Source organism: Trachurus japonicus, chromosome 6 (assembly GCF_045865225.1).
Source record: "Trachurus japonicus isolate A0001 chromosome 6, Traja_1.0".
NCBI classification, from domain to species: domain Eukaryota; kingdom Metazoa; phylum Chordata; class Actinopteri; order Carangiformes; family Carangidae; genus Trachurus; species Trachurus japonicus.
Window position 1 is genome coordinate 14,810,098 of NC_140912.1, and position 26,823 is coordinate 14,836,920.

The 26,823-nt window shown below is 40.0% G+C and overlaps 1 protein-coding gene across 2 annotated transcripts in view; it reads right to left on the reverse strand.

Annotated features, from left to right (window-relative positions):
* Positions 1-15,803, reverse strand: part of rasgrf1 (Ras protein specific guanine nucleotide releasing factor 1) — a 30,099-nt gene extending 14,296 nt beyond the window's left edge. The window contains exons 1-8 of one of the 2 annotated variants that reach the window (XM_085779177.1): positions 15,090-15,803; positions 10,996-11,102; positions 10,543-10,690; positions 8,474-8,566; positions 8,125-8,378; positions 2,539-2,618; positions 2,226-2,419; positions 15-124 (exon numbers count right to left, since the gene is read on the reverse strand). In XM_085779177.1, coding sequence (XP_085635303.1) covers positions 15-124; positions 2,226-2,419; positions 2,539-2,618; positions 8,125-8,378; positions 8,474-8,566; positions 10,543-10,690; positions 10,996-11,102; positions 15,090-15,365 — 1,262 coding nt within the window. In that variant the 5' untranslated portion in view covers positions 15,366-15,803. Of the gene's footprint in view, positions 1-14; positions 125-2,225; positions 2,420-2,538; positions 2,619-8,124; positions 8,379-8,466; positions 8,567-10,542; positions 10,691-10,995; positions 11,103-15,089 lie in introns of those variants that run through there. The other variant, XM_085779178.1, reaches the window with a different exon arrangement.
* Between the last annotated feature and the right edge of the window lie 11,020 nt (positions 15,804-26,823).

Sequence of the window (26,823 nt, forward strand, 5' to 3'; positions counted from 1 at the left end):
TGTTAAGAAAGTACCTGGAAAGCTCCTCCAGTTTAGATTTTGCGTAGTCCAGACTGTTTCTCTCTACATGTTCATGGGGTGTGTGGGCCAAAAGTTCGTGGAGTGTTAGAATATAGCGGGGAATCTAGAGAGACAGAGGAGAAAGCAACAGGGGAGTTATACTCAGATTTATCAGCTTGCGTTCATCTTTAAATGTTAACAGCCACAACACAAACATGCACACACAGGAATGTACAAGTGCCATCGTGAACGTCCACTAATGAAAGGTAGATCAGCGCAGAGGACAATCTACACTCACCAGCAAAATTTATTATCAACACAGCACAGCCTGCAGTAGGCCCCAGCAGGGTGGACTGTTGGGAAACTGCATGCCTTGCCAGAAAGGAGCCATTATTAAAGCCTCAGCTCAAAAGACAAATGCTTTTTATAGATATGAAAAACACTACAGGGATATTATGAGCAAACAGACAAATGCCTGCTGTTCCTGTTGTTGATCGGCGATGCTACAGTATGGGACATCACCAACGCCAGTGAGTGTTCAAGAAGGAGGGGGGACTTTGAAGCCAAGTGCTGACTGAGCCACTCGCTAGATACGGGCCAGAACACATTGATGAAAATCTTGCTTTTTGATTGCGCTTAAAAATAATCAGTTTGGTTACTAGGTTAATCAATTCAATTCATTTTATTTATCACTCAGTGAGTTGATCCAGAGCTCATGGGCTCTAATGGAGAGAGCTGGATGACCTTTCATCCTCAGTTTAGCCTGAGGTAAAACAAGGAGTGCTCACAAAGGGTTAATTGCAAATAAAATATTGATGCGCTTTAAAGATGAGCAGCCAAACCTTTAAATCACTCTTAATGTACATTAACACTGATAGAAGTTTGCTTAAAGCTTCAGTTGGTAACAATTATTCAGTCATATTTGCTGGAATTGTCACTATATTCTGATGGTCAGACATTAAATGAGTAATTTAGGACAAAATCCAACTCCTCTGGCTCCACCTACAGCCTGTAATCGTATTTGCCAAAATCCACCGCGCCCGACGATTCTCCACCAGTCAGGTAGAGGGAGCAGGAGGAGCAGCCAATCGCCGCTCCTACACGTCGTGCTATGGATACGGTACATCTTTTTTTTTTTTTTTTTTTCTCTGTGGGTGCGTTCATGGCTACTTTGTGTGTGTCTGTGTGTGTGTGGGGCGCTTGGCAGAGGTTCATAAAGGGACCTGACGGAGTATTGTCTTGAAATTTCCGACAAAGTCGCGGAGTTTACTTTCACTTTCGTCAACTTACCAACTGGAGCTTTAAGAAGTGGGTGATTTGACAGCTGTCAGGTGTTTGGACAGACCCTCAGTGAGATATATTAGTCATAACATTTGAGGTGTGATTAAATCTATGCACATGAAGAACCAGTCACCTTTTTTTTTTTTTTGGCAAATCAACCAACTGCTCAGTTACATCTCTGTAAGTTTAATCTTCCCACACAATGGTTTAAATGCTATTACAAAAATTCTCCACACTGTCATAAATACACTGCAATTCTCTGCATTTCTTAACTTCAACTTCATTGTTTTTATGAAAACAACATGAGTGTCACTACCCTTATGTAATTTTGTAACTGTAGATCATGAACTGCTCAGGACGGTTTAATCTCCAAATTGTCAATACTGAGGTCACATGTGTCCTTGGTGTCCTCAACAGTAGCTTCAGCTGTGATTGCTGGATTTATTTACAGGAGGGGAATAGACAATTTATGATTTTCTCAGATAATCATAACTAAATGTGCAACTTAAAATTTAAAAGCATTACAGACAAGTTATCAACTAATTGTTTAAACCCCAGTCTGTTTAACACTGACAGTTAACTTGAAAGTCAAAAACTTAAAAGATTAAATCAACAATTTTAAGAAACATAAGAGAGCGCAGGAAACCATGAGTGAAACTCTGTGTCTTTAAAAGATACCCGGCTGTGAATGTGCAGAAAGCAAAGTGAACGAATGTTTTAAAGACAGCTACAATTGGGTATCATTGGCATAGCAATAGCTATCTAGGACTAAGTTTGTGAAATATATGGCCCCAAGGTAGCATTTATGGAGAGAAGAACTTGGCCCAGATTGGCTGTGAGAGCACAAAATTAATGACAAAATCTGGCTCCAGGCTGCAGCTTTGCGGCAAACAAATGGCTCTGCCTTTATTTCTTGTGTATATCAGTGAAGCAAATGAGCTAACCTGGAACATGGGGTATGTGAGGAAGGTCTCAAGGGTCCTCTCCTCACAGTCGGGCTTGGCCTCGTACTGCTTCAGCAGCTTGTCAAAGTCTCGGTTCTGCTTGCAGTGAGCCAGGATCTGTAGACTGTATTGGTGGTTCCTCACAAACTCCTGGTAGATGTTCAGCATGGGCAGCAGGATGTCGAACAGGTCCGCTGTAGGGAGATCAAGAGCAAGACAACAATGACACAAACAATACCGAGGGCTTCTACTGCGTCATCACCTTTAATCATAGTTAACATTGAATTAAACAAACAAAGGAGATGTTTCTTACCCAGCACTAATGTTGGCCAGCTCGCTATTCTGGCTTTTAGACCCTGGTAAAATATCTGATGTAGAAACATGATAGTTTCACTGGGGGAAAAAAGAAATAAAAGAAAAATATTAGTGGATTGTTTTTTTTTGTTTTTTTTTATCTCCTCAAACAAATCCAGAGTTTGCAAGTTAATAATTCTTCCAACATCCAGTGAAGTTGTGATAAATGGAAGCGCAGACAGTGTGTACGAGAGCATGGGTGGGCAGGTTTTGACCATGAATATGCTTGGATGAGTGTGTGGGTGGATTTTGAATAGGCCAATGAGGGCACATGCAGATTGCTGTCTTCACTGCACTGTCTGTTATGCCCAGCAATGAATTTCCTGATGGGGCAGCAGACCTTGATATCAGACCGAATATGTATACATTATGTACAACTTGCAAATACTGTTTAATTCCACTACACGTAGGCATAAATGCAATTTTTTGAATTAATCTACTTTGTTCATAGGAAATATTTTAAATTGAGCAAACACTGAACACACTGCTTTATGTCAAGTGTTTACAATTTGATTTCCTTATTGTAAAAAGAGTGATAAAGGAAGGCGTGAGAGGAGGCAGCACTGTGTTCACGTTTCAGATTTTGTCATACATAGTGGACAAGTGGAACCTCCAGCTGATGTGCAAGAAAATAGATCACAGGCCGACCTCTAATCATTACAATAGATTTTCCGCATATCATAAGCATTCAAATTCACACACTTCTTTCTTAAATTCAAAGGTTGGACAAATAGAAATTTTCAACTGTAGGACATGATACATAAGGGAATTACCAGTATCATTAAGATTTATCATCTTAGTAAGGGCATTTTAGCAGATATTTGACCAATCTGGGAACTAAATCCTTACCAAGAAATTTCTTCACAATTGTCTTTAGGAACGTGCGTAGTATCATGTCTTAAAATGTTGAAATTCAACTCCCGTGGGAAACCCCCCAAAAAACTACTCAAAGTTGGGGTACCCGTAACTGGATTTTTGAACATTCCGAAATGTTAAATTTGGCCTTAAGTAACTTGTGAGGGGTCAAACTAGGGGTTTTTCATGATTCCAAGTTGATTGCAAACATTAGTTTTACACCCAAAACACTCCTTGGTGGAGAAAAAAACAGCCACACCCACTTTTCTTGATCATCGGAACCCCCCCACCACCAATAGAATGTATTGCAGAGAAGCCATTCCTTAGCATTGCAGAGGTTGTGTTACATAATACTACTAAATACTCAATATAATATAACTTTTATTCTACCCTTTTTTCTATAGGACATTATACAGACCCTCCAGGATTTTGTGGTGTCGCTAAATTTATTAAAAAAGTCATTATAAATTTAATTTATTATGCGGATCGGTAGCAAGCAGCGAGAGAGAAAAGACAGTGGACATGCACCAGAAGTCACATACCAGCAACAACTGGAACAAGTTTGTTCGAAATGAAGATAGGAAAAGCACAAAAAATACACAGTGGTGCTACATTGATTGCAAACATGATAATGTTAATCTGCACACAGACTGAGCATCAATCTCCATCGAGCATCCAGGCTCTAAGAGGTCGTTTTTGAAGAATGGATAGATACCAAGATTGATGTTGCAGTGTGTCACAAACTTGTTCATTCCAGCTTGGGCCTATTGCTTGGTCATGACCGTATAGTAGCTGTTGTAGTGTATTATGGGAATTGTAATGTGAGTAATGTGAATGCTATATTGGTGGGCCATTATTAACATAATATTTTTCTTGAAGGCCATATAAAAGTGTATCGCAGGACAGATCTGGCCCCCAGGTTTTTGATATGAGATTGACGTGTGTGCTAGATTAATGTCCAACAATGGAAAAAGGTAGAATATAGTTATATTAAGTATTCATAGTAGAAGTTTTTTTTGTGACATTAAAGAAAACCTCTGTCATGCACAGGAATAGCTTACTGTATCTCTAATGTATTCTATTGAGTATAGTAGATCACCGCCTAAACCTAACTGCAAAAATCCTTGTGAAGACTATAGGCCTACACCAGTGATCATCAACTGGCGGCCCGCAGGCCGAATCCGGCCCGCCGAACCTTCCAATCCGGCCCGCGACTGAGTTCTAAAAGTTTACAAGTATTATATTTCTCGGGCTCTGTGCGCCTGTAAGTCAATGCGCTGGGAAACGGAGACACGCTAAACGTGTTTGTGTGTGCCTGTGAGCCCCTGCACTGGGATTAGGAAACGCCGCGGTACCCAAAGCACCGTGCATGAAAGTTTAGGGAGCTGGACTGCAGGGTTTTCTCTGCCTGTCTGCAGAGGCGAGCTGCCTGGGTGAGTTTGGCCGCAGCCTTGGTTAAACCGGGCGGGCCGTTCAGATGTAGCGTCTTTTGCGCACTCAAACCCATTCAGTGTAGATGCGCGCCATGCACCCTCTCAAAACAAAAACGATGCGGTAGCGGCGCGTGTTTGATGCCACTCGGTTGTTTTTTTTTGTGCACGTCCTGGCGCACAGCTGCACGGAGCTGCTTCTCCCTCCGGTGTTGTGTCCCGGTTCCCCCTCGGCCTGAGTCTCTCCTACTGTTTCCCACTGAGCTCTGTGTGTGGAAAAACCTCTCCTCCGAGATGTACAGTAGAATGTGTATTATAGAAGAGAAATTGTCAGCCTCCTTTCATATTTAGGCTGAAAATCACAGGGCAAGTCAGCAGTGTAAAGCTCCAGCATGTATCTGAAAGTCAGCTGTCAAGATTTTTCATTTTATACCATACCAAACACCAAAGATGTGTATTATGAGCTTACAGGTAAAATAAAATATAAACAACTAAATTATTAGGCAAAAAGGTGAATTTAATTTCAATCTCGGCCTATTTGAATGTCCGGCCCCCAAGGTGTCTGCTGAGAAAGATTCTGGCCCTTCGACAAATATAGTTGATGACCCCTGACCTACACCATGTTATCCTAGTTTGATAGCTAATGGAGCAGTCAGCTAGCATTTAGGAAAATAAAATGGTCAGATGGTCATCAGATTCAGTCGCACATTGGAGTTGGCTAACTAACCATATTATTTACTGTTAGCCAACTAATAACCATTTTGGTAAGACTTTGACGCCTATCTCTATAATGCATTATAACCATACTTATAATGTGGTTATAGCACTATAACTATAATTATAAACATTCATAAATGATCATAATACTTTATAACAATAATCATAACACACTATAAAGCATTTTATTGTGACTTAGGTATTATAATACGTTATAATTGTTAGTAACTCGCTGACAATGCCCATGTCGATAATACATTATAAATATAGTTATAATGTGTTATAAGTGTCTTATAAAAGTGTATAACCATCATTATAAATACTCATAAATGATCATAAGACTTTATAACATTTAGCATAACACATTATAGAGCATTTTATAATGGCTTAAGGTCAAGTATTATAATAGAGTTATAATGCTCTATAATGTGTTAAGCTTATTGTTATAAAGTCTTATGATCATTTATGAGTGTTTATTATGATAGTTATACATGTTTATAAGACAATTGTAACACATTATAACTATATTTATAATGCATTATCAATGTGGTCATTGTCAGCGAGTTACTAACAATTATAACATATTATAATACCTGACCTTATTAGTCATGATAAAATGCTTTATAGTGTGTTATGATTATTGTTATACAGCAGTATGATCATTTATGAGTGTTTATAACTATAGTTATACAGTGCTATAACTGCATTATAACTCATTAAAAGTATGAGAATAATGCATTATAGAGATAGGCATCAAATAAAGTGTTACCACAATTTTTAAGTTTCTTATGCATGTTATCAACACAATGACATGGCATATTTCAAGTTCTTAAAAAAAGATGTAGATTACACATATCAGGTGTAAAAAGCATTATGTCTGTCAATGATCTAAGGTTGTAAATGGCTTCAACATGTCTAGCACTAGCTAACTCCAAAATTCTTCACTTTTAATGCTAACCAACAGCAACTACCACTAAACAATACTTAGGCTGATTTACCATGGCAATTAATAAAAAGAAGAAGAAAGCAACCTTTTAATGTAGCTACATGTACCCAGTAGTGAGAAGTGTGTGTGTGTGGGTGTGTGTGTAGGCTGTGTATGTTTCCGTTTTTACTGGTATGTGAAATTTGGTGTGCATCTGATTTCTTTCCTTCTCTCTCGCTCCCGATCCGCATAAAACGTAATGTTATATGAAAACAATAACTATAATATATAATATCTATCTATATCTATCTATAATAACTAATAAAAACACATGCAAAAAAAAAATGGAAATGGAAAATGGAAACACTGTGGCCACAGCTGAAAACAGCTAGCCACAGCGGCCTATGATAGCAAATTTGCTGAAAAGTTGCAGTGCCAAAGAATTCATGATTGAATTTGCATTAATAGTTGCAATCGTGACATCACAAAATCCTGGAGGGTCTGTAATGTCCTATAGAAAAAGGGTAGAATAAAAGTTATATTATATTGAGTAGGCTATTTAGTAATATTATGTAACACAACCTCTGCAATGATAATGAATGGAATGGCTTCTCTGCAATACATTCTATTGGTGGTGGTGGGGGTTCCGATGATCAAGAAAAGTGGGTGTGGCTGTTTTTTTCTCCACCAAGGAGTGTTTTGGGTGTAAAACTAATGTTTGCGATCAACTCGGAATCATGAAAAACCCCTAGTTTGACCCCTCACAAGTTACTTAAGGCCAAATTTAACATTTCGGAATGTTCAAAAATCCAGTTACGGGTACCCCAACTTTGAGTAGTTTTTTGGGGGGTTTCCCACGGGAGTTGAATTTCAACATTTTAAGACATGATACTACGCACGTTCCTAAAGACAATTGTGAAGAAATTTCTTGGTAAGGATTTAGTTCCCAGATTTTCATATGTTGCCCTTACTATCTAGAAATTATTTACATCTGTATGACGCTGTCAAGGTGATGACTTGAAGCAATAGTTAACACATAAGTCTCTAACCCTCAACAGTGTTTCTTATTCATGGTCTACTCTGACTGACATATTTTACATAGTGTATGTTTATATTTTCAACCCAGCAGAATAAAACAACAAATCAACCAATCACAATAAGGCTACAAACCGACCAACAAGAGAGGGTCCACAAACCCACCAATTATTATTAGGCTACAGTTTGGGAACTCCTCAAGTACAGTAAATCGCTGCAAATAAGGAACTCCAGAATAAACTGATTGCATTTCGGTGGTCAAAGGTCGAGAACACAGTGACCACACAGAACACATTTGTAGCCATAACTCAGACTTTTATAACTCTTGATGGATGGGGATGTAACCAGAAGCAAGTGAGAGAGGCAGAGACATTAAACCACAAAGCGGTCGCTCTAATTTCTGGGATGTTAACAGCTGTCTTGCAACATTATGTTTCTTGGTGCATTTCTGCTCCTGACAATCAGTCAGTGGAAAAGCAAAACAAAGACACAACGATTGAGAACCCACATGCAGAAATACTCAATATTACTACTAGTCGTCAAAAACTGAAAAAACCTATTATATGAGATAAGGGGATCCAACCTGTTGAGGAATATGCTGCTGACATCATCATGGGTGATGGGTGGTTTCTTGGAGCTGGCAGCCATGCGGAGCGGCCTCAGGAAGTTGTTCACCAGGATGTGAAGCTGCTGGACGTACTCGGCCTCTGAATCCAACATGCTGAACACCACCTGGTTTCTCTTTCTCATGCTCTCTGCATGTGGTGAGCGGATGTAATCCTGGATGATGGTCTTCCACTTCCTCCTGCAAATCCAGCCTCGCAGGAAGCTCTGGACCTGAACCAAACCATGTTGTCATGTTCAATGGCCACGTCCTCAAAATCAAAATATACATGAAAATAAAACAACAATTTTGAGTTTGAACGCTTTACTTTTTTGATCTTCTTGATTTCTGAGTCGTCGTCGGTCGGGGCCGCTGCAGGGCTGGCGTGGATCTTTTCGTTGTCTTTGAGCAGCCCAGAGATCTGCCGGGAAAGTAGCCACAAGAAAGACCAATCATTGCCACTTACACTTTCCACTTTTTCTCACTTAGTGTACCAGCATGTAAACAAAGTGCCTGAGTCAGCGGGACGGGACCTGTCAGCACTATCAACACTGAGACATTAGCCTGACTAAACTCGCTCTGTTCACTTAGCTGGCATCTCTGCATCAATGTTCATTTACATTGGTCATTTAAATGCAACATAGACTGTCCTGCATGTTGACGAGAGGTAAACAGGCTACTGAGGGGGGAGAAAAACCCAGACTGGAGCTGCCTTGGACTGTTTGAAGCTGTGTCTCCATTTACTTTGTAGACAGCAAGAGAGTTAATTGTCACTGCATTTCATAGAGGAGATGCAATATAAAGCTGTGTTCATGCATATTCAGCACATAATTTAATTTCAAGCATCACATTTGCACATTAAAGTAAAATGACTATTTGATCTGAAGAATACAGCCGGTAACGCAGCTCGATTGGAGGCATTGTCTCAGAGACGAGATGCAAAGTGGAGAGTGGTCGGCCTGACCACGGCTCCCTCTCCCTCTCTCTCTCTCTCTCTCTCTCTCTCTCTCTCTCTCTCTCTCTCTCTCTCTCTCTCTCTCTCTCTCTCCCTCTCTCTCTCTCTCTGTGTGTGACGGGGTAGCGCTTCCATTTCTCTCCTCTCACACTGGTTTCCACATATGAGGCCAATGGAGCAATAATCAACACAATACGTTGTTTTCCCCAGTTTTAGCCGTTATTTGTTGTGCTGTGCAGGTTGAGGGTCAACACATGTACACATCTTTTGGTGAAGACCATCAGTGCAGTGCAAGAAGCCATGGTAATATACTTCCATTGTGCCAGTTCAGGAAGTCTATTTACAGCAGGTCTGACTGATATTGTGTGAGGCTGCCACACATGTGTCTATAGATAGAACATCCTGTAATCCTCCAGTATTGTGGTTTAGTCAGAGAGGACAAAATCCTGGATATTTTAACAGCACTCACTTTGGTGTTGAGGACCCAAATACAGTAAAAGGATGTACTAGTTTAGCCAAAATTCTGGGTGTTATCACAAATAAAACTGTATTTTATTTATTTCAGAAATCTGGTAAATTGCATTTTGCTGCAAATTATAACCTCCTTACTTTAAGAATATGCACAGATTTTGTGCCAAAAATATGCAAAAGAAATTTAACTAATTCCAGCAAAAAAAATTACATTTAATGAAATCTGTTATTTGGTAGTAAATAAGAGGTATAATGAAAACAACAGAAACACAAAAGTGCAGTTTTTAGTTTTTGCTTTGAAAAAGCAAAGAAAAACAAACAACTATTTACAAACATTTGTTTGAGACATGCATTGACTTCAGTTCTATCTGCTGTCAAGTCACACAAGGTGCAGACTTCAATATCAAATCATGAGGTAAAAATAGCATCTGGGGAACATCAGTCAAGTCCTTTCCTGAACAGCTCAACAAATCTGTTGAAAAATAAACTGGTGAAAAGTTATTGAGGATGAACCTCAGTGTCTCAATATCGGACTTAAAACGATTTGTTTACATTTGAACAAATCCTCATCGTGAAGAAGTGGAGAGACTTCGGCTGGAAACAGTCCCCGTTTGTACTACACAGACAACATCACCTGGACTATTGTGATACTAAAGCAAATCTGAATTTACAGTAACTTGAAATGATTTCCTGTGATTTCTAAGCAGATTCAACAGATGTTCTCTTCAAGTGATATCAGAGATCCTGGCACCAATGTCAAGAGTGAATCCAGCTGATTATAGCGAGGTGTGTTTAGATCTGAGGAAGTGGCGTGACGTTGCGAGGGTGGGGGGTGAGGGCTGAATATTAGTGAAATATTAAGATGCTTTTCATATCGGTTCAGAGTGCATTATCTGTTCATATCTGAATAATGTATTCATATTTGTTTACATCCCTACTCCTGAGTGTAAAGGAATCACAGTGAATATTACCTCTGACTTAAGCCTTTCAATCTCTATTTCCCCGTCTTCTATCTGTTGTCGAAGTTGCTTAGCAACTGTTTTCTCCGTCTCCACAATCTGAAGCAGATGAAGATACTTTTGCATGAGAGTCTCATGCTCGGTGGCCAAGTTTCTGTAACTGTAACACAGGCAAACAAACACACAAACACACACACACACGTTTTTATTATTATTATTGTAGCTTGAGTAATGAATTTCACATTAGTGCATGCAGCTTCATCTCACATCAAAGCAATCAGGTTTTTCTTGTGAACAAAGCATTTTCTTCAAGTCTGTCCTTCCTCATAGTTTTAACTGCACTTATGAAACCATGGCAACATCCCCTACAGACCGAGCACATCAGTCAAAGATTACTTACCCTCTACTGACTAATTCAACTTCTAATTGCCATGTCTGCACATTTCACTGATGTGTGCCTTTTACCTGGCGTGTGATATTGCAGCCACCCATTCATCGCAGTCCTTTACGTCTTCTGTGCGTAATTCCAGCGCCTTTTGGTTTTCCTGGGTGAAGCTGACAGTGAAATAGTACTGAAACAAACAAGCAAGGAGAGAGGGGGAGGATTAGCCTGACGTGTTTTATGTTCAACACAGGAAGGAGTATTCATTATTAGATACCCTCTAGATAAATCTATTATATAGTGGTTTGGCTTAAGCTTCTCCACTGCCTTTGTCTCTGTGTTTGTTCCACTGCCTCGCTGCTGCAGACATCAAGCGGGTGATTTAAAACCACACAGGGCCTGGGGAAGCCACATCTTCCTCGCCCACCAGTGCAATTGATGGAGCACGCTGAGGGAAGCCTCCCCCAGCTCGGTTCCTGGGATGTCTCTGGTTCCCAGGAGGAAATGCCATAAGACATGGAGGCTGGAGCCACGGCCAATTACATAACTGTGTGCGATACCTGTTTCCTAGCAACTCCAGTCAATGTGAACAGTTAGGTTGCTTTTGCGTTTTCTTGTGTCACTCGATTAAAGATGAGTGTGATTCCTTTCGCACTGGATTCCCATCAGCAGCAAGTAATTGTGAGGTTTATCACACATAACATATGGATCCTGTATTCCACTTGTGTATGAGTTAATACTTCAGGCTGTTTTTTACTTGACTGGTGTATTTAATACGCCTTTAATGTGCATCCTTTGACCGAAGAGATGCTCATTTGCAGGGAAATGTCTTCCTCTGAGATCATTAAATGCAGTGGTGAAACATAACTAAACAGGAGATGTGGTGATATTTCAAACAAAAAACAGTAGAACACATCAACAAAAGAAGCATTGTTATCATTTCAGGCTTTTGTTTTTTCGTTTTCTTTTACTACTATCTGGCATCTACCTACCTCTAAACTGAAATTGTGGAAGTGTTTCCCTGATTAAGATTTGTTTGTTTTTTTAAATATAAAAACAAATGTTGTGTTCATAAAAAAAGTGGGTTACATAAGAAATAGCTCACATTAGCTTCACCTTTATACAGTGTCAAAATCTTGTACAAGTCATTCTTCATAACAGGTTTACTAGTGGCAAGGAATGTAACACTTATTGAATCTTGATGGGGAAAAAATCATCTAGTAAATATTATAAGATTTAAGTAATTAAAGATATGAATTGTAGGACATTGATAGGGCACATTTTGTATGTCCATTTGTCAAGAATTTCCTCCTTTGTGGCAGCTATTCTGCAGAGTGAGCAATCTGATGTTGACAATACAATAACATTTTGCTACAACACAGCACATAACTGCTTAAATGAAAGTTTTAATGGGAAACTTTGCTTATTGTATAATGTTGGTTTGGTGACACTACACCTCCCATGAGTGAAATGTCATTTGCTCCAGCCAGACCAGATTCTCATCTTTGGCCTGCAGATGTTCAACAGGCACCGATCAACCTGCAACTGATCATTATTTATGGCCGACTGCTCTTCCATCTTCACATTCATTAGGTATTCATCCTATTGTCAAAGAAAATCTATTTCTGGCAGGGAAGGCATGCATGTTGTTGTAGTTCTCCCTCATGATCTCTCTAAGAGCACAGTGAGTGTCTGCTGTGAGGCCATGTTAAGCACACTGTCTGCTTTCTGCTGCATGTTTATGGCTGAGTCATGCACCTTTAAAAATCATTACTGATGTTAAACAGAGACATGAGACAGATACAGCATTGATAAATCCAATGATATAGTGTAGATACTTGAGCATTATTTGCTCTCAAATCAATGAATACTGCGCCTTTTGTTACGAGGCCAAAGCTCTTGCTGTGCTGTGGAAGTGAGTGGTAAATAAACAATCATAAGAATGTTTCTAATTGCTCTTTCTACATGAGGTGAATAACTCTGGTGCCTTGTGTAATTGCCACTGACTGGTAAACAGCTCAGCTTTATTGCAGCAGAACTGTAAAAGGACTTTCCACATAGCCATATAACAAGATCTATACAGCAATATATTCCCTGGAGGACTAAGTGTTGGTAATCACTCAACTTGTATCCACTTTCATTTTAATGAGGAGCTCCAGTTTAGTCTTCATCCCAGCACCACGGGTCCTGACGCATCACGTGTTTACTGCTTCATATTAGTCCGATCTTTTGATTTACAGTAGCATTTGTATCGAAACAGCCACCACTCGCTCCTGCAGCTTCTTGTGTTGTTGGTTGAAGTGCTGCTGTTTCCCAGTGTGAGCGAGCAGTGTTTTCTATAAATGGACTCTGACCCCTCCAAGGTACTGCAAGGAACAAATTTAGCCCAGATAGCGCTCGCATTAATAGGAGAGATGCGACATACTACTTCTCTCCCCTCTGTTACCCCGCCTCTTCCAACTGCATCATTCTTTAGGATGCAAATAAGGGTTGCCATAGAAACATCGGGCTCAAACGCATTATCATTTTCACACTAACTGCATTTGAGGATAAATATAATGTAGGGATTATAGTGGATTGCTCAAACGTTGCCAGAAAACCCATAAATCCAGGTGGGCATAGGAGATAGAGGTGATATTTTCTTTCTCTTCCAGTATTTGTGCTCTTAAGCATGTTTGTTTGTTTGTTTACATTGAAAGATAACTCTTCAGCAGCAAACCATATAAGCCACACCATTGTTTGTGCTCAGTGCTTTTTCTCTCTTCACAAACAGGATTCACAGAACAAAGTGAATCAATATCTTTTATCTAGTTTATCATGAATTTAGCCCAAGATGGCAGGGATCTATTGATCCGAATCTTCTCAGCATCTTCACATTTACATCAAAACAGCAGAATGCAGAGGGCAAAAACAACACTGCTGACAAAAATATAAAAACAATCCAAATTCTTGCAGTGAGGGATTTTTTTTTTTTTTTTGGTGCCTTTCAAGCAACTGTGAGAGCACAACGTTAGCCAGTGCATTGCATTCTGCTTTGTCAGCACAAGGGCAGCTGTTCACAGGGAGAGCCTGGACTCACTTTGGATTGCAGCCCTACCTACAGAGTCAGGCACAGAGCCTGGAGAGAGGAGAGGGGACGGTGACAGTGAGGCATTATGTTCCTCCACTGTTTATTCACAATAACAATATCAGCAGGCCTGTGAACCGTATTGACTGTTGTGAATGTTTGTGTTTTGATGATTTAAGGAGCAGTCAGTGGAGATCTTTTAGAATCAAATGAATTTTTTGCAGATATGATTTTGATGTTCAAATCATGCCACAAATCATTTTCATTACATTGTAGAGACATGAGTAAACATAACACCCAAAACAACAGATCCAGCAGTTACCATGTATAAAACAAATTAATATATGAGAATGAATTATTTCTTTCGGTTCAGCAATATCAGACCTGACTGATCAGTGGCACCCTGCTGTTTCTCGAGTCCCAGTTGTAATTTTATCTTTTCACCACAAGATGGAAACCCTGAGGTCATAACTTTTTCTCTTTTTTTTTTGCATGTTTAATTGGAGGGGGCATTAGGTATATCACTCTCCGCCCTAAAACATAAAAATATGATAACTGATGATGACTGAAAGTCAAAAGCAAAACATATAACCAACCAGAATGCAAATGCACCACCCTGATAAATGCGGAAATCAATTTATCAGTGGTGCATGACATGCACCACTGAAAACTCTCCCATCAATAGAGAGAGAGAAAGAAAAAAAAGAAGGAGATCTGGGTTTTGCTGCAACCCAAAGCAAAAACACTGCATAGCCCATTGCCAGGGCTGCTGTAATGCCATTAGGTGTTAATATTGTTACCTCATCATTAATGCCATGCATGCATTACATAACGTGCAATACAGCAATCTGGAAGCTCGTGTTATTCTGCTGCGCTGGATTTGAGGTCATCATGCGAAGGGATATAAGAAGAACATGTTAATAAGAAGAAGGTTTAACACAAGAGTTCAAAGCCATTTGGCTGCAGGGACATTTTCCCTCCACATTCAGTGTTGCACGCTGTCAATAATTTAAGGTGCAGTCTGGAAAACAATAAGTGAGCTGTGTGTGTGTGTGCGTGTGTATGTGTGTGTGTTGGTGTGCACGCGCGCGCACTCTGCTCCTTCCATACCTGCTTTTCCAAACACTCCTTGGCTGACAGCGAAGGTTTCGGAGAAGGCGCCCTGTCGCATATGCTTCCCTCCAACAGGTATAATCCCGAGGGTCGAGAGCTGGACTCGTTCTCAAAATAAAAGAGCATATTCTGTAACAAAGCGAACCACTTTGTGTGCCATTTCGTGTTGTCCGAGCTCTTTTTGCTCAAGCACCCTCGCCTCGTACCATCCTTTTTTGCCAAAAGCCCCAGGTAGGTGACATGACCATCATTAAGTCGTATTCCCTTCTGCATTTTGATGAGGAGACTTCGGCTGCACACACGGTGGATCGGCCGTTACATCCTTCTGAAGTGGCTCCAGATAAAAAATCTAAATCAACAAAGACAAGATGTTGACTTTCTGAATGCGGACCTTCTAGCAGCAGGCTCGTCCGCTCTGTCCGACGCATTCACCGTGCTGGCATTTAAGTAAAAAAGAGAGGAACAACACGAGCTGCAAAGTCCAGCATCCTAAAATCTTTTGTCATACTCCGAGCGCTTTGAAGGTCCACATTTCCCCATCGTGTAAAAACAAAAATAAGACCAAAGATGAAAAGTGAGCTGCGGAGAAGAAGAAAAAACAGTCTAAAAACAAGGCAAGATTAGGAGGAAGGAAAGAGGTTCGGGGTTTGTCCTTTTCTCACATTAAATCTCCAGAAACCAGTAGGCTTGGTGCTGAGCTAGGCAGTGCTGGGTGAAGTCACATGACGCATGCTTGGGAAAGCAGATTTCAGGACCTTGGACAGGGACGTTTCAACAAGATGCCGCATAAATCGAGTTTCAAGTATTGAGGCAAATACTGGGGACATGAGGAGAAAATGCAGCCAAGAGAAAAAAAAAACACATATCCTCACATGAACAAAAGCCAACCGTTTAAAAGGCTGCTGCTGCTGAAGCAGTGTGTGTTTCCACATCACACCCTCCATGTTTCATTTAAAACTTTATGTAGCAGGACTCTGTGTTCCTGATATTTAAACAATAGTCATCATATCTCAGTGGCAAAGCAGCCAGTTAAGATAGTTTTTTTTTTTTCTTAAGTGGTTATATAAAACAATAGAAGTTGCTTTATTGGCTTGAGCACAAAGGAATTAACATCTTTTGGTGCATTTGGTGACCCCCCCCCCTGCAGGATGTGATGTTACAACTCAAAGGTTAAAGGTTACAATGTGTGTTAACTGCTACTGCCCAGGGCTCACATATTATTTTGGTCTTCACCCACTTTAAGTGTGAGTAAATGAGCTGATGATTCTGCCTCCAGTGGTGGAGTGTAACACAGAAGGTTTACTCAAGTACTGTTCTTATGTGCAAATATTTTCATGCCATCCCTTGATGTTTCTTCTTCGGTACAATTCTGAAAGATTGATTGTTGTACTCTGATAATATCTGTAATAACTCAATACATCAAGAATTCACCCACAGAACACACGTGAAAGTATTAAAGTGCACTATAAAAATGATAATATGATTAGTTAATGTATATATCAGTTGATTTATGTTAATCTATTATAAAATATGTAGCCTAATAAGCAACTGTTTTGATAACTGATAAATCATTCAAGGCATTTTCAACCGAAAATACCAAACGTTTTATGATTTCAATTGATCAGATATTATTTTGTTTGTGTTCCTTGTTTTAAATGACATTTTCAGCTTTACTGTGCAATGCATAAATATATATATGTTGCACTTAAAGGGGCAATTTCTTGTTGAGTCCTTCTACTTTTGGTACTTCAGGTACATTTTCTGACAGTATTTACAAACTTAACTTAATTTCCTTTTCAAACATTTTAAGAGCGTTCTTAGAGCATGATATTAATACTTAAGTAAAGAATTTGATTAATCCTTCAGCACAATAGATGACCAATACAATCAAGTCCCTGCAACTTGATGCGATGTGAAGTTTCTAAATGTCATTTGTAAAAAGTCTCTAACACAAGCATGTTCTTTTTACCTGTGTAATGCCAGTTGTTGCTGAGTGGTTGCTGCTGCAAAAGAGACTCAACTACACTAAATCAGAGAGCAGTCAATGGCAGGAAGTAGATAGTAGAAGATAAACTGCTGTCCCATATTGGCTCTGTGGTATCTTAAGATACTCTGGAGTGTACTGTCTCATTGCTCCGATTCATTTTACTCAGATTTTAGGGTCCAGATTTTAGTCAGATACATTTGTTGTAAAATATTGGGTAATGGGGAGTGGCGGAGACTGGTTCAGCTTCAATGGGGGCGGATAAACTCAATGGTTTTCTCTGTCAGAACAACAAGCACAAACTCGGAGGATCCAGCCCATTTAATCATTTAAGCTGGTTTATCTCTGAGAGAAAGGAAAAGAACAGCAGGATATCAGTCCACACAAATAATAATACATAATAATAATGAATAATTAACAACTGAACAAAAGGTACTTACTGTAAACAAAATTACTGTGGAAAATTTAAAGAATAAAAGGTAGAACTTAGTATCTGTTTCATTAATTAAATATTCTTTTAATGTGTGGAACAAAAGTGAAACTCACATCAAACACACAGCTCAAACAACAGTACAGGGGAGGACAGCCAGCTCCTTTGCTCTCCAGAGAAAGGACTCGCACAGGTGAGCTGGCTGCCTAGGCTCCGAGGCTCCGCCCCACGGTGAGGTAAGGTGGGGATTTTCTACATTAGTGATTTCACTTAAAAAGGAGCACCAAATTTTCAAGTTTTGAGAAAACGTATACACTGATAAATTGTACAATTGGTGGGTGTTATTGCTTGATGTCAAAAACACTTGGCAATTTATTACTATAGGTATTTATGGTCAGTTGAAGACCATAGCGTTCTGTTTAGTTGAACTCCATACTACAGAGATGTTCTTGTTATCTAGCCTATCCTCATTGATAATAATGAGAAGGAAAAAAAGGAATATAAATCTTTTTCCTCTAACAATTTCCTGCAGACTTTACCTCTGAGCTTTGGATTCAACGTTTGATGCTTAGTGCAACAGTAAAAGGTCTATAGAGTGTGGCGGCAGTTACTGTAGGTCAAAAGGGTAATTACAAAAAAGAAAAAAAAAATGCAGTGTAAGCGTATTTGAGCTGCACCATGATGTAATGTGGGAACTGACAGACATGTGTGTCTCAGTGGTTACAGAGCCCAACTATAAAACATGCTCGAGCACACAGCCAATATGCCTCTTTGAGCACCCAATTTGTTTAAAAGGCACAGGCTCTAATCTGCTGCTGTCAGTCCTCCGGCTACTTCTCAGAGAGGAGATTTATTTATTACTCCATCTCCATTGTTATCTGTGCTCTCTCTGATCTGCTCTGCCACAAATCCCTCCAGGCTCTGCAGCGTCTTCCTCAATAAGAGCCCACCCCCTCCCATTGCCCCCTCTTTTTTTCAATTAGGCACTTATAGTTAAATATTAACTGATTGTTACAAAAAAAAATGCAGGTGATCAGTGAAACTCTCGCTGAGATGTGGAGAAATAAGAGTGAACATCTGTTTTGTAATAAACTGAGCCAGCGTTAGCTGTGTGTGCTGTATCTAAGCAATTAAAGTGGCCACGTTTTGAATAGATTTGCATAGACACACATGTAAGAGGCTGATAACACTATGGGTATTGTTGGAGAGCACTGCATAAGCCAAGGTGCAACACAACACGGCTGTTTGTGGTTCATGTGGGTCTTTTCAGTCCATCCTGCCCTGTGGATCATTGAATCGGCAGAGAGCAGCAGATGTATAATGTTGGCTATGAGGCTCACTTAAATGTACAGTATGTGTGTTTGTGGTGATCTGACTCGTCTGGAGGGAGAGTCTGTACGACAAAGGAGCGATAACTGTGCTGTTCACTTCAACAATTTTTCCCCACAAAAAAGAGCTCATCATTTTGTATTGACCAAGAGCTGCAAAAGATTATTATTTTTCTCACTGACACTCACTTTAGAATGATATAAAACAAAATCATACAAGTCAAAATCAGCAAATCCTCACATTTACTGTAAGATGATTGATAAATGATTTATGTAATTAATTTCTGAAAATTGCTGCCAATAATTAAAAACACACTGAAATCACAAACTCGTTTAAAACGTTGTTTATTGTCCAAGCTAGTTGCAAGGATGGATTAAGTTTTTCACATTCAAGCACAATGAGGGTTTTAGCTGATTGGTGGAAAATGTGTGAAAACAAAACTTGTTAGTTAGAAAAACAGCTGCAAACTGAAATTTGAATTAAAACTGTCACTAAAATTACAAATACTACAGAAAAAAGTTACAGTTAAGCTTTTGACATTTAAAGCTTATGTAGCTTTATACACATTTGAAAACCAAAATCTTCACTTAAACCTTATACTGTATGTTTTCACATGTGACATCCATAACATCTGGTCAGAAATATGAAACAAGATGGGGGGGGGTAACAGCCATGCATCACTGTCAGCCTTGTTTGACATTGTGAGCTGTCCCTGTGCGTGTGTATGTGTGCAGAAGTGTGTTTCTGTCAGTGTGCAAGTGTGTGAACTTGTGTGTGTGTGTGTGTGTGTGTGTGTGTGTGTGTGTGTGTCAAATGGTGTTTTCTGTAATAGCGCGTAGTGCTGTCAGCGTTCAGCAGAGGATGCTGTCGTGGTGTCCTCGTCCTTCCCTGAGCCGTCTATGAAAAGGCTCCAGTCCTAATTACATGATCCACCAGGCTTCTAATTCGCCATACCCCTCTCAAATGACATTTACTAATTACTCCTTCCTTTTTTAGAAACAGCTTTCTGGATTTTATCCGGGCCCCCTCATGCTCATTGTCATGTAGGAACAAACAAGTTGGCTGTTGTGGCAGTCACAGCCTATTTGATTGAAAGTGAGTAAGCAAACATACAAACAGACATCTCAAATCCCTTTAAAGCATGATGTTGTGTTAAACAATCTGGATTAGCTGTAGTGAGGAATAAAAAATAAAAAAGAGGGAGAGAGAGGGACGTGTGGGGAAAGCTGCAAAGCAGTGATGTTGGGACAGAAATCTGAATTGTCAGAGCCCAGAGAACCTCTTCAAAAAGAGCAACCAAAATTTTCCTTCACAAATCTTTCCCTGATGCTTCAGCTCGAGCTACAAACTCCCTCAACTGTAGTAACAATTTGGAGCCACATTCATGCTGCATGCAAATGACCGTTGTGTGTGCCATTGTTCAACCTAAAATTAATACATCCTGATGAATGATACTGCACAAGAAGAAATACTTCTCTCTTGCCAACGTGGGACCCGGGCTCTGTGTCTGGTATGCCCTTCTGCCCAGTGCATGCTGGGATATTCTCCAGCCGGTGGTGTGCAGAGACTCTCAAAGTGGTGGGGGTGACAATAAAACGTAAACCCCCTTATGAAGGGGGTTTATAAACTGTAATCAGTGGTTGTATTAAGAGTAATAATGTTTAATACATCAGTTACAAGCTGTTAATGAGAACAAAAATAGTTTTGTTGTCCCTCCGCTTTATTCATTGACAAATAATCGATTCTGCAGTAATAACTGTTAGTGCTTTACTTGAACTGGAATGGAGGCTGACAGGTCTCGCTGATGGTCTCCAGTGTGGCAGGTAGCCATTGCTCCCACGGCTGCTCCCTCTCAACTCAGGCTGATTCTCCTGTGTCAAGTCCGGTTAGCCGACCTGCCACTCACAGCTCATGAGTGGGGGAGTGGGAGAAACTGGACCCACCAGACACTGGCTGCATTATATGTCCAGACAGGCAGGGTGATACTACTGGCTGTGGCACACAATATCTTATCTTTAAAGCACATGTGTTTTGTGTGTGGCAAATCGCATTTTTCAGGACAAACACTTTGGTTTTGGCCTCGTTATCGGAGATGGCTGGGGCCATGTGTTGTTCGTTGACACTCCCATCACTCACAAACGTTGTGTAACAGCGCAGATATGCTCCGGGATCCCCGGGGGCCACTGAGTCTTGATCACATGTAGAAAGTGTGGGCTTGCGCACATGCAGATTTCATGTCTTCCTGAGTGAATCTTCACCAACCAGCTTCTATTTAGAAGAAATAACTACAGTACATGTGGTGAAACTGAGGCACATGTGTACATCACATCCTAGACACAATAGGCCACGGTCATTTCCAATTTGTTGACATAATCTCCTTTTATCTGAAAATATGCATCTTTTTACTCCACATGCATGAGTCTATTTTTTGCTGTCACTGTTGAAACAGTGTGTACTGTTCAAGTACTCTATTTTAGGAGTCGGACATGAATTATAGAGCAAAGTGGCCAACAATGTGTATTGCAATCTCTTTCTGCTGACCTGAGTGCACTGAGCGAGAGACGCGTAGAGAGTGTCTGTGATGAGTGACCATGAGCTGCTCTTGGAGTGTTGGTGGGCTGTGATGGCAGAAACCCTGCTCTTGGCAGCGGCCCAGGCCATTGTGATTTGTGCTCGCTGCTGCCTACAGGGTCGCCACCTGGCTGCCGCTTCCTCCAATCTCCTTGGGTTACACAGAGTGCATCCACAGCAGGTCTGTAATTGAATTTCACACATGTCACAGTCAGCTTAACTGTGTTTTCTGCAAGGTGTGTGTACCTCGAAAAAATTTGTCCTGATATGCTTGAGAATTATCGTGATGAGGGAGAATACACTTCGGCTCCCCTGCACTCTCTGGATTGCCGTTGCTTATATAAATAGGCTACACTGTCGATGCCATCATAGCAGAAAAAAGTCATAGATGTTGTGTAAACACCCAGATCCATGACCTTACAAAGATACAGTACGCCATTATCTAGATGTTATTATCAATCTTCCATACCTTTTCCTAGAAAGCTGCTGGGGTTTTCCCCTCAATGCCTATAGTCACCGAAGCCTTAACCAACACGATAAAACACTTGTTATCCCACACTGCAAGGGACATTTTTGACCTTTACCGAGCCTTGAAGGCTGCACCTCCTCCCAGGCTGTGTGCTAGCCCACAAACAGCTCTACTAATCAATAGAGTGGATAAAAGGTATTCAGTACAGTAGATTGGCAAGGTGAGTTGTTTGCCCATGTTTGGGGTTTTAAGTTTACCACTCAGGGTGAGGTGGCATCCAGTATGAGAAGATCTGCCTGGAGGTGCTAACTTTGAGCAAAATGTCCCCTTGCTAAGCACTATTGGTTTTTCTAAATCATGTGATCTTTAGTGTGCTTACTGACTGAGTTCTTACAATGTTGGCAATATAGACTTTTAACTTTCATTTTTTGTTGGCGGATGACAGCAAGAAGTCGTTTTCCATTTTCTTATAGAATTATGTAATAATGGTGGAAATGTGAAAGAAATTTCAAAACAAAAACCAAACCAAACCAAACCAAACCAAACCAAACCAATATTATATCAGAAAACGAAAAATGTATACAAACATAAATGTCAATAATCTGCCAATCGGGGCATGTGCACACCACAGATGCATTTCTGGCAAATCCAATACTTTTCTTACTTTTATATCTCTTTTGAGTCACCACCAACTGGTGTGGTTGTAGCTGCTAAATGCTTCACTACACTCCATCGTGTTGCAATCTAGATGGTGCAACCTTTTTTCTCTACAACATAACATTAAAAACATACTGTATTTCTCCAGCCATCTCATCTCACACTTTGTCCTTTTACCACTCATGCAGTTCAGACCTACTGTAATGGCAGATTAATACTTTTTCAGTTAATAATAGCATGTAAAAGCCTTTGTTCAAATAAAATAAACTTTATGCAGATGTGCTGAATAGAAGCTGCTGCGATTTTCTACAGGTTCTACAATTATTCCTCTCTTGTTTCTAATTTCTGAATTTGTGTTTGCATGTCTACTGAAGTGGGATCGGCGGTTTCTATTGCATTTCCTTACTGTACACTTCCACATGAGAGACAAATGCTTGGCTCAAAGTAGGCCAGTCACTATGAATAAAGACATTAATGCAATGTGGCAGAGCCCAAGAAGAGCAGCAAAGGCGGGGTGTCTTCCTTCAGCTAACACGAACTCAGAAGGGACACGTAAACAAGTCCCTCCATTACATAATCAGTCCCTTCCTCCTTGAAGCATCACTCGTTTTACACACCCATTCCTCGTCAGTTCTTCTCTCTGCCCGCTTGCTAAAGCAGCGTCTGAGGATCGTTGATGTTGTCTGATTCCATATGTCCTCTGGCGTTCACTGTGTATAGCTGCATCATTACTTCATGTAATGCCCATCCACTGCTCATATCAAGGAAAGCTCTTCAGGCAAGCAAAGCTATTTTAGCCATGCTCTACAGTCAGCCCAGCACTTTGGTGCTGATTCAAATGTTCATGATCATATTCATAACATTCATGATCCTCAAAAGATTAAGCTTATTCGGTCCTTGTTGTTCTTCTGACCTCTCATTTAACCCATTTAGGCCTAAAACGCCTGGAAAAAATGCCTGTAAAACCTAAGGACGATTTTAAAATAACCCCCTAAAACCTGAAGTTTTTCTGGAAATTCAACATAAGTGTCAACGCCTACTAAATAATTGATTTCTCAGGCTCTGTAGCAGATAGAAATGAAATTCAAAAAGTATTTGAGAGCTTATACCTGTGGCTTTCATGAGAAGTTGAGTTTATTTGTCCAAACCTTCAATAAAGTTTTTTAAAAAATCAACAAACTCAGCAAATTGAGAAAAAAAGGCTTTTTCGCCTTTATTGAACAGGAGAGTTGACAGGAAATGGCAGTGAGAACCATAGCCTCAACACATGGGGCTAAACACTGCCCCAAGCAGCACTATTTTCAATCAAAAATGTAAAAAAATAAAGTGTCAGTACAAGAATAAGTGCCTGGGATTGGGCAGTGAGGTAGTTCAGGAACCAGCACATTTTCCAGAGCTTGTCATCTCTGTTCACATCTGCTGCCTGGTTGTTCTGGAGGTGTAGATACCTGAAAAAATATAGACACAGGTAAGCTACCTTGGATGAAAGCATAATATAAAACATAATATTCATATAAAACATAATATTTATATATTCATATAAAACATAATATTCATAATTCTCATGTGTTGTGACTATGTGACATGTAGGCTACTGTCTATATTGTAAATTACATTGGACTGTAAGCTACTGTTTACAGTTGAATAAAAATCCTATGCATAATAGGCCTACCATCTATATTGAAATTACATTGGACTGTAAGATAACGTTACTGTTTATACTAGTACTGTATGTGATGATGACTGAATAAAAATCCTATGCATAATACGAATACATGCCCATTAGCAAGATGTAAACATGATACAACATAGGAAGAAAGACATACGGTAGCTCTCATTAGCCTACTGTAATAATAATAAACAATAATAAATACCTCCATCGGTGATCGGTGTTGCATCTGCAGGTGACTTTCGCCCCTGGGGTGCGGTTGAATCGCCTTCGAGGATTACGTTAGGGTGGTAATTATTCGTCCTACTCGGTTTCAAAACCTACAAAATCATCGTCCTCATCTTCGTTGTCTAAAAACATATTCTTCGTCCATAAATACCGGTCAATTGGTTCCAAGGGTTCAAAGTCCGGATCAGCAATAAAACTGAGTGAATAGTTTTCATCAAGATCGCTTTTTTCACTCACTTCGGAGCTCCCTCCGTCTTCCGCCATGATTTCAAAGTTTTTTTTTTTTTTTTTTAAAGTCCCATGTGGCATTGCGACGCTCCTACGTGTATTCTGATGCATTTCATTGGCCAAGAGACCGGAAATAGGCGGAAAAAACTACAAAGACTACAAAATGACGTATCCGCTTTCCCGGTTTGAAAGGTAGAATGACGCAACAGCGCCCCCGGTTTTAATGGTAGAAATGCGGTAATGCTGTCCCGGTCTAAATGGGTTAACACAACCAGCAAATACAATTTTTCTCTTTAAATAACTGATTGTCAATGGACAAACACCAACTTTACAAACATTCATCCCAAAAAAATTTCATCCATTACCTTCACTAGATCAATGCTATTTCTAATAATCTCTGAACCAAAGCTGACCTGGAAAACCCTCAGAACTCGCCAGCTGCACTTTGTGTTTAGTACTAGCTGAATGCTAAATTAACATGGTTAGTAGAATAGATTATCTTAACATGTAAATTCAAATGCCAAACCAGTCAGCGAAACATTAAGTCGTTAGAAAAGAAGTCTTGTATGCTAGCTTTAGCATTTAGCTCAAATTACTGTCCTACTCAACTGAGCTGCTAACTGTAGACTTACTGTATGGTAAGAACTGCATTTGTAGACAGCAATAGAACGTTATACTGTATATGAGGAAAAACAAAAAGAAATTGCCACAGCATGTTCCTAACACCAGTCGGACTGTATTCGCAGCCTGAATGAAATGGGCAGGAGACAGTTGTGCCATAGAGGATGCCAGGCACTGATTTCATCTGGAAGAACAGGAGCAATGAGATGGCCCACAGGGGTTATTGCCAATATGGTCTCTGCAGTACTCAATCACTGTTAAATTAAATCTAAGGATGACAGATGCTGCCAATCAGCGACGGGTTAGTGAGGTCAAATTAAGATTCATATGCTGACCTTTTTCTTGGCTGCGTCCTTTCAGAGAGCCTATATCATCAGGGCTATCAATAGGGACTAATGAGCCTTAGTGGTCAGATCCTGGCAGAACGCCATCACTTACACTACAGCCCAGCGCTCACCAGGCCCAGGCAAGGTTATACCACTGTTGACGAGTGCTCTCGATAAAAATGCTATTATCTCAGCAGTTGCAGTGCATCAACAGCCCCTTCAACATCAGTGCCCACCGAGTGCGAACCCATCTTCAGGCTTCTTCAGTGTGTTGGTCTCTTTCTTGCCTGGGTGACACTCACACTGCACACTGCAGGTTTAAAGGATAAGGCTGGATGTATTCTAGCTTTTTTGTTTTTGTCATTAAAATCCAGTGAAAAGACCAAAACCATCATGAACTGGTCTCAAAAGTAGCCTATCAATACAAAATTCACATTTTTCTGTGCGAACTCATCAGTGGGACATACATTGGCACGGTAACATGATCTCACTGTTGTCATGAATGTGGTGGACAATGAAGTTTATTTTCAGTCAATACTACTATGCTGCCCTGTTGCATCTTTGAGTCACCAAATATGTATTAATCCATCTTAAAACAGTCACTGACAAACACTTTTCTGTAGGCTGAGTAATCCTTGCAAAGCACTGAGAGGTTGCTGGTTTAGAATAAAATAAAATAGGATAAAACCTCCCCTGTCCTACTATACTTACAGATGTTGCTCAGCCTACTGTATATGTACAGTATCTTTGTCTAGTCACCGTGTTTAAATCCATATTACTGAAGCATTCCTCGTGTTGTTTACAAGCAACTGTGCTTGGTCTTGGTAATTTTACATGCCAACTAGCACAACGGTGATGACTTGCTTACACTGAAATCCACTGAGCTGAATTTGTATCTGCCATAATCATTGGCTTGCCATCTCTGATTTATATTTGTTTATCAAACTGCTGCCCTTTCCAGTTTGCTGCTAATGAGACACAGATCATTAGGTGTTCAATTTGTCATTCATTTGTTTTTGTTTTTTATGAGCCATGTACAAAGAACATTGTGACAAAACAGGTTTTTATTGCAATAATGGTGATGATGATGATGATGATGATGATGATGAAATATTTAAATTAGATGAATTCCTCTTCTGCACCTTCTTCCTTTCCCTTTATATCTTTGTGGAAGAAAAAACCTGTGTCTTTTCACTGCAGACAGTTTTATTCAGATTTT